This window comes from Loxodonta africana, chromosome 24 (assembly GCF_030014295.1).
Source record: "Loxodonta africana isolate mLoxAfr1 chromosome 24, mLoxAfr1.hap2, whole genome shotgun sequence".
Lineage (NCBI taxonomy): Eukaryota > Metazoa > Chordata > Mammalia > Proboscidea > Elephantidae > Loxodonta > Loxodonta africana.
In genome coordinates, this window is record NC_087365.1 from 45,621,424 (window position 1) to 45,632,635 (window position 11,212).

Below are 11,212 nucleotides of genomic sequence, written 5' to 3' on the forward strand. Positions count from 1 at the left end.
AATCTGCTCCCATAAAGATTATAGCCTAGGAAAGCCTATGACACAGTTCTGCTCCGTATAATGGGGTTGCTATGAGTCGGAATTGACTTGATGGCACACAACAACAACAACGATGGCAAGTTTTCAGGAGTCCTGGGTGGTGCAAATCGGTAATGCACTCAGCTGCTAACCCAAGGGCTGAAAGTTCGTCTATTCAGAGATGTCTCAGAAGAAAGGGCTGGCAATCTACTTCCAAAAAAAAAGCCACTGAAAATCCCATGGAGCACAGTTCTACTCTGACATGGTCTCCGAGAGTCAGAGTCAACTCCGTGGCAACTTGTGGTGGGTGCTGGTGACAAGCTTTCAGGCTGCTGGTCTGTGGACCTCACTCTGACGTACAGGTCCATCTCTTCCTAGGCTCTGAGTCCCCAGGAGGTAGGGGTGATCTCTTACTCATCTTGGCATCTGGAGAGCCAGGCTCAGAGTTTGGCACATGGTAGGGATAGGAGTGAGGGAGAGAGGAGGAAAGGGAATGCAAATTGAAGGAGCACCTACCATGTGCCAGGCACTGTGCTAACAATTTTACACACTTATCTTGTTCAGGGCTCTTAAAAAATGCTGTGCCATGAGGCCAGGAGAACTGAATGGTGCCCAGCTACCATTACTGAACATTTTGATCAACGATTCTATAGAGGAGGGGACATGCAAAACAGACTTTCAAAGTCTCATGGAATCCAGACTTTCTGGAGCCATGGAGGCTGGATAAATCCCTGAAACTATTGCCTTGAGATAATCTTTAAACCTTAAACCAAAAATATCCCTGAAGTCTTCTTAAAAAACAAACAACAGTTGAGGTTAACTAGTAAAGAAGGTCTCCCCTGAGCTTTGTGCTCTTTTAAGAACTATCTATATGGGGTTAAATGGACTACAGCAACTGGAAAGATTAGACAGGAAACTTAGCGGGCAGTGAGTTTATGCTAATGAGGGAGGAACTGTTCTGAAAAGGAGCGTGAGAATGTTTGCACAACTTGAAGAATGTAATCAGTGTTACTGAACTGTACATGCAGAAACTGTTGGTGCCTGTTCTGCTGTGTATATTCTCAACAACAACTACAAAAATAAAATAAATTATAGAAAAAAGGAAATCCTAAACAACAACAAAATGCTGCAAGAGTGGGTTTTGCTAGCCTCATTTTACAGATGAGGAGACTGGGATGATTTGTGTGAGCTCTGATCTCTGGAGACACCAACCTGGCTCCATGCCTGGGGGAGCCCATGGGAAGGAGGACGGCCCGCCCTGGCCTAGCCTTGGCTCCATCATCACCTCCCTGCATGTCCTTGCACACATCGCCGTGCCTCTCTGGGCCTCAGTCGCTCCATCTGTAACGTGGGACTCCTACTCCTTCCTCTTTGGGATGTTGAGGCATGAACAGAATTACCAACCACACGAGGTTCTTAGCACTTGCCTGGTCTCAGGTGACATTTAAAATATTGAACACCGGCGTGGCTGGGGCACTGACCATGGAAGGTACTGCAGCCAGGCCCCTGCTGGGCTAGACAGGGAGTGTTTGCTGGGTCCTGGAGGCCCAAGGAGCTGAGAGTTAAGGTGAGGGAGAGGAGAGGGGCTATTTACCACAGTTATGAAGGGTGTTCACTACTTTAACAAACAGTACACTCATTCCAGTGTGTACTAGCTGAAAATCAGCCCTGCATGAGACATAGTAAGTGTCCAACAAATGGTAGCTATCGTTATTATTACATTATTATTAAATGGGAGCTATATATAACTGGGATTTAATTCAGGCACATTTAGACTCCAGGGTCCAGAGTGTTTGCACTGCACCAGGATCTCTTGGGCAAGGAACCAGCAAGAAGGCTGTTCCCCCAACAGAAATGCGCAAGTCTGTATCCCCCGATGTCCAAGTCTCCGAGGTGGCCCTGAACAGAGGAAAACGCATCCAATGATGCCGGTGACCTTGGGTGGATCCCTGTTCCTTTCTAAGCTTCCAGGAAGACAGGGCATGAACGAGACAACCCCTGAGGGCTCTTTGGGGCTAGCACTCCTTGTACCCCAGCCCACTCATCAGGGGAACAGGTGCCAATGAGTCGTCACGACACGGGATACAAGCCCACCCTTGGCCCGCGGGAGGAGCCTGGGTATAAATTCTGCCAGTGGAACTTGGTGTCTGAGAGGTGGATTATAGAAGTGCCATTTGGAAGATTGAATGGCCCATAAACATTTTCATATTTCATTAGCCGATTAATGGGCATCTCTCTCTTTTTGGCGAGTCTGCTGATTCTCAGCAGAAATTGCAGGGAGTAAATGGAGGCGTCTGGTGGAACCTTTCCGGGTCCCCGTCCTGTTATAGATTGCCCCAATTAATGCCCATCCTGGGTTCCACCAAGAAGCCTCCTTCCTGTCCAGTTACTGTTAATAGATTTCTCATAAGTGGCTGGATTGTAAAAACCTCATAACTCAGTTTAATGCCCCCAATAAAATGATCTCAGGATGTCGGCCCTGAATCACTGGCAGTGCCGGGGATGAGGAGACCTGTCTCCCCTGTTTGCTGTTTATGGTTTTCCTCCACCTTTGCCCAGGGGAGACGGGGCTGGGATTGGGTGGCTCTGCTCCCCCGGGTGTGCCTTCACCCACTTCCCAATCAGACCTGTTGTCTGCTTACTGTGTCATTCGTAAGCAGTGTGGCAGAACAGATGTCTCTGAGGGGGAGGGGGATGCTTAATCGCTATTACCTTATTGGTCCTGATCATGAAACAGTGTTGTTCTTCCCATTTCTCAGATGACAAAACTGAGGCACAGAGAGGAGAAGCCATTTATTTGGTCACACAGCTGTTAAGTGGGAAAAGCTAAGCTCCTGAGTCCACAGCTAACCTGCCTTTGTCCACTAATGCTGTGAACACGGACTTGCAATTTTACCTCTCTGAGCCTGTTTTCCCACCTGAGGAATCAGACCAAGCCCTACCTGGCACAGCAAGTGGTGAGGAGTCAGTGAGAGCAGGCTCGTCATGACCTAAGCACTCTGTCAATAGTTGTTCCCTTCCTTTTCTGTCTCCTTGGTCTTCTTATGTCCCTGCAGCCCTTGACCTTTTCACTCAGACCCTGGACAGGAATTACTTAAGAGTGAGGAGTGGGAAGGAGGGAGTGGAACCCAGGAGTGATGTCATTGATGTTCTATGAAGTGCAACGTGGAGTCCACCCTGGGGCCAAGCGGCTGCTCTCTGGGGACTGCAGAGTCAGACAGGGCCGATGCTAAGAGCTCGGAACAGGGGGATTCGGGCTGGGCCGAGACTGCCTGCCCTGCCTGCCTGGGTCCTGACTCTGCAGAGGGGAGGGGGTGCCCCAGCTCCACGTCCGGATGATAATTCTCAAGATGCTCACTATGAGTGGAGGCTGGTGCTCCCACCTATTGAGTGCCTACTATATGCCAGACACGTGTTGCAGGCCATCCATGAAAACCTAATTTAGCTCTGGAACACAGGTAACTGTAGACCCATTTTCCAGATGAAGAGACTGAGGTGCGGCCTGGTCTGTTTGACTCCAAACCATGGGTTGGTCCTTCTGCAGCCTCGGAGAATCTGGTTAGTCTGCTTAAAATGCTTCTGGCTGAGGATGAGGGAGATGGGGAGTCACTGGGGACAGGGAAGATGAGGACGCAGGGCCATGACTGGGGAGAGGCCCTGACACCTGTCTTCTGTCCTGCATCCAACAGGCCACAGTCACCGATGGCCTCTGCTCTCTGCGCCTCCATTTCATCCTTTCAAAAAGGATCTCAAACCACAAATCAGGAAGATGAAGGGCTTTTGAGTCAGGGACAGCTGGGTGCCAGTTTCAGCTTTGCCCTGACCTGCTGCACGGGCCTGGGCAAGTGGCTACCCTTTCCTGTGCCTCAGTTTGCTCATCCGTAAATGGGACTGATATTACTTACTCATAGATTCTGCAGATTCATAATATGTGGAAGCTCCTGGTACACAGTAGGTGCTCAAAACAGCATGGATCAATTCCCTCCTCTTTTCCCAGCCTGGTCTAAGGAGGGCTGGGGGGGTCACCTAGTTCATCTCCCCTTCTCCTGACATAAGAACCACAGGCTCCAGCCCTGCCCCTTTGGAGATATAGTGTCATCACTCAATGAATACCTTCTTGTCTTTCAGACTGGGCTTGTTTCTTCCTCCAGGTAGCCCTCTCAGATGCCCTTCCATTTGGTTGAAGAGACCCCGCCTGCTCTGTGCCCCTGCCCCCTCTGCCATGCTCCATGCTTCCCAGTAACACCCAGTGTTGCACATCTGTCTTCCAGCTGTCACGGGCCTCAGGGGCGTGGGCTAAGTTTGACTAGTGTCTGAGCTCCCCATGCCGAGGTGCTCTACCTACGCCGGCAGAGGAAATGCAGCAGGGGTGGGGAGAAAAATGTGTGTGCAAGTGTGTGTGAGTGTGTATACATGTGGAAGTGTGAGACTGTGAGCTCCCTGAGGATTGAGCTTATGGCCTGTTCCCATCTCCCCAGCACCCAGCACAGAGCATAGCACCAAACACCGAAGAGATGAATAATGAAAGACATAACTGTCATTAGAATTCCTCATCTGTCTTCCTGGCATTTCTGGAGTAGCCAGCCACACTGTGAAGTCTCAGGTACACACGGACTAGGGAAGAGAGTCCCTGGGAATTTACTATATGCCAGGCTCAGTTCTAGACCCTTTTCACCACTATCTCTTTGGCGTCTCATAATGATCTTATAAATCAGGGATTACTCTCCTCATTGTACAGATTGGCAAACCGAGGCTCAGAGAGGGTCCAAATCCTACCTAAAATCACACAGCCAAAAAGCAGCAGCCCCAAGGCCTGTCTGACTCCACACCCTGGGTACTTGCCACTGCATTCACTGTACGCAACCCCGGAGGAGATTCCCCCACCCCACCCCCAGCCCTTGATCAAAGACAACGTGGAAAACACAAGAGTGAGGGTTTCCCATCCTGGGGGCCTGAAAAATGGGATTCACAAGGCCATTAATTACTTCCTCCTAATTAAATCAAAATTGAATGTGAGCAGAGGTACATTTGCCTTATTAAAGACAATTAAACGGACAGTATGGCTATGCAAATAAAACAAGTCCAAGGTTTAAACAGAAAGCAAATCAAATAAAAAGCCTCCCCCAGAATGAGGTATCTGCTCACGCCTGGGCTACTTACAAACCAGGAGTTCATCAATTTTCCTTAAATATTAGCAGCGTAATTAAATCCGCTCTCCTCCCTACTTTAATCCTGCCGTATATCTAAAATAGATCTCACCGCCTACGGGAGTTGGTCATAAGTGCTGACCCCATAATTCTATCTTTCTCAAAAAAAAAGAAAAAGAAAAATCCTACAAAATCCACATCCAGCTAACAGAAGCCTCGGGGGAAATTATAGTTCGGAAGAGGGATTAGTCAAAGGACCCGGATTTTATGGAAATGCCAGGATGTGGCATGGAGGGTGGGTGTTGTGAGAAGGTGAGGGGAAGAGGTGGGCCAGGGCCGATGCTGGGGGGCGGGCTGGGGAGAGAGCCCTTTGTGTGGGGCCTTGGCGGCCACTCAGGGGCCCAGCGGTTCCTGTGGGTGCGGACAGGAGCCTGGCAGTAAGTGATGGAGGAGGCGGTTGTAAAATAGGTTACCATTGGGTTGCCCGGGGTTCACTCTGTGGATGGTGCTGTTGCTAAGCTACCTTTGGAATTCGACAAGGACGGATGCTCCAAGCGGCGGCTCCTTGGGGTGGGGGAACGGAGAGACAGTGAATTAACTGAAACCATGGAGAAGTCCTTTCTCCCTGAAGATCGAGAGCATGGAATGAGTGTGTGTGCATGCCTACATGTGCGTGAGCACACAACACTTGAATATACACGGTACTCAGCCGGGAAAAGGACAGGTGGTTTGTAACGGCCCCAACTCATATTCTTTGAGAAGCGGGCGGGCTAGTGATCACCTTCCCCACTGAGCGGTGAGGAACCAGGATGCCTAAAGGCTTTCTGGGTTTGGGGCAGGGCTTTGTAGTATCTGCGTGGACAGCATACTTGGGTGGTAGAGAGAGCAGGTGAGATCTAAACTAATAAAAGCTAACGTTCGCCAAGCATGTGTCAGGACTCAGGTGCTGTTCTAAGTCGTCGGCATAGGCTAACTCACTGGCTCCTTACCACAACCCTTTGAGGTAGGTGCTACCAACAGCCCCATTCAACAGATGCGGAAACTGAGCCTCAGATGCCCAAAGTCAGAGAGATAATAAGCAGCAGAGCTGGGATGTGAGGCCAGGCAGTCTAGTTCCAGAGCTTTCCTGCTCACACACACATTATATACCTTTCAGCTTTCGTAAGAAAACGTGCTTTGGGCAAGTGTTTGCAAAGAGATGGAAACTTCTCCCTCTTCGCACAAAGTACTTTTCTGGAGGTGGTCTTGGGAGTCAGAGAGCAGGGGCTCTGGGTGAAGATGAAGGAGGGCACAGTCCTGATGGCAGTGGAGATGTGGAGAGGGGTTGCTGTGAGGAAAGGATAGACCCCTGGGCCTGGCACAACGATGGGCTCATTTAAAAAAGCCAAACCAGTTGTTGTTGAGTCAATTTCAACTCATGGTGACCCCATGTGTTGCAGAGTAGAACTTTGCTCCATTGGGTTTTCAAGGCTGTGGCCTTTCTGAAGCAGATCGCCAGGCCTTTCTTCTGAGGCACCTCCCGATGGGTTCAAACCATCAACTTTTCAGCTAGTAGTCTAGTCCTTAACTGTTTGCACCCCCCAGGGACTCTATTAGGCTTATAAAAAAAAAATTAATATAGGTCTGTTAAATGGAATTGACCACAGAGCCAGCGTCAGAAGGCTGGGTTTATTGGGTAGGTTCTGTCACTGTGTTGCCGTGTGGCCTCGCATGATTTTTAGGGACCTCTCATCTCGGACTGGCTGGTCCACGGAGGTGGGGGTGGGGTTAGACTTATGCTGTCGAGATGACAATAGCTAGGTGAATGCAGATGAAAAGTGCGGATTCACTGGCTGGTTTTTTCTCATCTCTTCAGCATGTGGGTGGCGGGGGAGGCTGCTGGGCGAATTGCAGGGCTGAGGTGCCCAAGACGACCACAGCTGGCATTTAGGCCCTCCTCTGTCTCTCTGGAGTTTTCCTGGACCAAATTCCTTCTCCTAAGCCTGGAGGTCTCAGAGAGGTTTGGAGAATCAGGCTGGGACTGGTCTTTTCTCATTGGGTGGCTAAAAACTCCAGCTCATACAGGTTCAAATCCTGCCCAACCTATGACCCTGCCCTTTCTGAACCTCAGTTTTCCCATCTACAAAAGGGAACAATAATTTCTACCTTGCAGTTTAAAGGTTAAGGAGCCCTAGTGGTGCAATGGTTAGGCGCTTGGCTGCTAACCAGAAGGTTAGCAGTTCGAACCCACCCAGCAGCTCCTTGGGAGAAAGACGTGGTGATCGACTTCTGTAAAGATTATAGCCAAGAAAACCCTACCGGGCAGTTCTACTCTGTCACATGGGGTCGCTATGAGTCAGGATGGACTCAACCGCACCCAACAAAAGTTTAACGTTTAAGTGCTTTATATGGAAATGATTAAAAAAAAAAAAAAAACGCTTCAAACCAAACAACATTCAGGCCCCAAGCTGAACACTTTACATGCTCAATTTTCTCCTTTAATTTTTTCAGCAACACTAGGAAGTGGCCTCAAAGCCCCATTTTCACAGATGAGGAGACTGAGGCTCAGAGAGGTGAAGTGACTTGTTCAAGGTCACATGGTTAATAAGTTGGCAGCACCAAGCTTTGAAGATAGGTGAGCTGGGCTCCAAAACTTGCTTTTTTAGCTATATCACCATTGACTACTGCCCAGCACATGGATGGCACCAGTTTCTCCTTCCCCATTCTTATCAGCTCTGCCATCTCAGTACCCTGGCTGGGAGTCAGGAGTCCTTGGTTCTGCCCCTAGGTTGCTGGGCAACCTTGAGCAAGGCCCTCAACCTCTCTGAGCTCCATCTGTCAATCCTCGCTTTGCTCAGTTGTGGGGATCAACTTCAGCCACGTGTATGCAGGGGAAAGTAGCCAAGAACTGGAAATTACTTTCTCTAGACCAGAGAACTCTCATAGTGACCCTGTAGGACAGAGTAGAATGGTCCCATAGAGTTTCCAAGGAGTGCCAGTGGATTTGAACTGACCTTTTGGTTAGCAGATGTAGCTTTTAACTGCTATGCCACCAGGGTTTCTAGAGTCGGAATCGACTTGATAGCAATGGGTTTGTTTTTTTTTTTCTTTTTAGTTTTTTAGACCAGAGAAAATCTGGGTTTCCTACAAGGCAAACCTAAAAGTTTAAATCTAGACTTTCCCCCTTTCTCTGCCAAAGGTCCTGATCCTTGAGCCTCAGAACTGAGTGTCCTGCTCAGCCTCCCAATTCCCAGGCCTCCGCACTTTCTCTGCCAACCAAAACTTTCTAGAAAGCTGACTGGCTTTGGCAGAAGCCAGGGAACTGTCCTTGGGCGCTGCCCTGCTTTCATGTCTACAGGCACCCTTTACTTCAACACCCCAACTGCTTGCGAGCCAGGCTCCTTCAGGCCTCCAAGAATTTGCATAAGCTATGTGCTCTTCCCCATCAGCCTGATGAACTCCTACTCACACATCAAAACCCTGCTCAGCTGTTTTCTCCTCTGTGAAGTCAGCCAAGAAATACCATTTATTGAGTACCTACCAGTTCAGGCCCAGGTGCTGACTTGCAAGACTTTGAATGCACCAGGGTGTCTCCCCGACTCTGGGGAGCCCCCACATGGCAAAGACTGGATCTTATTCACTTCTACCTCCCCAGTATCAACCCTGAGCCACATGAGGGGCTCAGGTATTGAATGGATGAATAAAAGTTCTTCTCAGCTCCTCATACTTCCAGGGCACAGATGTTCAGCCAGATTAACCAGCATGTACTCAGAGGGTCTGAAAAGTAGCTTTCATTCATTCATTCAACAAGCAGCTGGTGAGCAATGTCTGTGCTTGTATGCTATCAAGTCAATTTTAACTCATAGCGACCCATAGGACAGAGTAGAACTGCCTCCATAGGGTTTCCTAGGCTTGTAATCTTTACGGGAGCAGATCATCAGGTCTTTTCTCCTGTGGGGCAGCTGGTGAGTTTGATCCACCGACATTTCAGTCTGAAGCTGACAGCTTAACCATGTGCCGCCAGGGCTCTGTGTCTGCGCTAGACACTGGGAATTTAATGGCGAGCAAAACAGGCATGGTCTAATAAGAATGACATACATTAATCGTGAAATGAAACAAACACGCATAATTAAGTGTTATAAAGGAAGATACGGGGAGCTCAGAGGGCTTCTAACAGGGACCTGTCCTAGCCCGGAGGTGCTTCTCTGAGGAAGTAGCAACTGAGCAGAGATATGTCATGTGAGTGTAAGGTAATAAGGCATAGTTCAGGGAGAAGAAACAGCCTAGGCAAAGGCGAGGCGTCAGGAGAGTGTGTGGGTATAGGAGAAATGGTCAGAAGGGCACGAGGGGAGCCGGCAGTGTGGCAGAAACTCAGAGAGCTGGAGGTGGGAAATGAGGCTGGAGGGGGAGCCAGCTCTTTGCAGGCAACGGGATGGGATTGGGCTTGACCAAGTGCGTGGGAAGCTACTAATGAATCTTAAGCAGAGTGAGGGGTGCGTGTGACATGCTCAGATTTGCCAGCTTGTTTTTAGGCTCCACATGCATCTACCTCTAAGATGGTCTGGGTTCACCTACTAGCACTGTCTTCCCTAAGATGCAAGAGGGCCGAGAAAAGGGCATGGATGAGTGACACTGTTGTCTGCGCCTGGCCAGACAACAAGGAGACAGGCTAGAAGGCGGCCCGGGGGCCAGGATTTAGGGAGGCAGGGGGACGGAAGTCCCTTCCATCTACCAGTGGGTGCTCCCAGGGTTCTGGGGCTGGACACAGGGTGTGGGGCCCCCACTTTACCTTGCCCACGTACAGAGGCTCCGTGCCCGTGTACTCCTCCACCACGAAGAACTGGTTCCACACCCAGCCGCGCTTCACCCGGCCGGCGCCCGTCGCGCGGTCCTCCCGAGCCCTGGGCGACGACGGCGCGGGAGTGCCCGCCGCCCACAGGCGCCCCAGCAGCGGCGGCGGCGGCGGCAGCAGCAACAGCAGCAGCAGCGCGGGCGACAGCGCGACTCCCGCCCGCAGCCCCCGACCGTCGGGCCGCGGCCTCATGCTTGGCCTGCGCGGGGCCGGGTCCCGGGAGCATGTACTGGGGGCAGAAGGGCGCCGCCACTGGGTCGCACAACGGAGCGGCGCAGCGTCACATGGTGGCCTCAGCGCGGCCGCCGGGACGCCGCCCCCGAAGGGGCTCCCGGACAGGCCCGCGGCTCTGACCGGCGCCCGGCCGCGGGGGCGCCCGGCTGCAGCGGAAGGGGGCGCGGCCGCGCCCGGGGCATGGACGGCCCCTGGGGTCGCCGTCCGCACCCCCTTGGTGGCGCCGCGGCCGGCTCAGCAGACGGCGCGGGCGCAGCTCCCGACTGGGCTGTGCGCCATGGGCCCTGGGCAGAGAGGGTGCTAGCTGGGGCCTGCAGACCCTTCGAGGACCCGGGGCCGTCCTGTCCGGGAGCCTGCAAAAGAGACAAGAAGACACCAGTTATGTGTGGGATGGAGGGCAGCTGGAGCTGATCTTTCCTCCTTTAGGTACTAATTAGGCACCTACTGCGTGCCTGGCACTGGGCAGGGTGGGGCACACGATAGTGGCTGATACGTGGTCCCGCACCTCAGCCCTAGGTTCTTCAACCCTCATCACTCATTCCTTCTCTCCCACCCTCTCCTAGCCTCTCCTGCCCCTTTCCACAGCCCCCTCACCCAGGTCCTTCTCAGAGGTCCATGTCCACAGGAGCAGAGACCCTGAAGCAGCCTCCCCAGCCCCTGACTATCATTTCTCCAGCCTAGCCCCCAGGAATCCCCCACCCCAGAGATCTAGCAGGCCCTTCTAGAAGGGTCTTCAGGAACCCCCAGGGCCCAGGTCTGGGTGCACAGAGAGCTCTGGAGTCCAGCACCCAGCCCATCTTCTCCCCTCCCTAGCAGCTCAGAGAGGAAAGCCCTCTGGTCTCACGAGATTCCCTCCACACTCCACTTCAAGATGGAGCACTTGAGTCCAGAGGGCCTTGCCCAGTGGCACCCTGTGTGGCTTTGGGCAGGGTCACAACCTCTCTGAGCTTGCCTTTGGTGTCTCCACATTCCGCCAGAAAAC

At 51.7% G+C, this 11,212-nt stretch overlaps 1 protein-coding gene across 1 annotated transcript in view; it reads right to left on the minus strand.

The window, feature by feature from the left end:
• The window catches only part of CDH22 (cadherin 22), a 77,814-nt gene extending 67,626 nt beyond the window's left edge, over positions 1 to 10,188 (minus strand). Inside the window, exon 1 of the mRNA XM_064276153.1 lies at positions 9,934 to 10,188. Within this exon, the coding sequence (XP_064132223.1) occupies positions 9,934 to 10,188 (255 nt within the window). The remainder of the gene's footprint in view (positions 1 to 9,933) is intronic.
• Between the last annotated feature and the right edge of the window lie 1,024 nt (positions 10,189 to 11,212).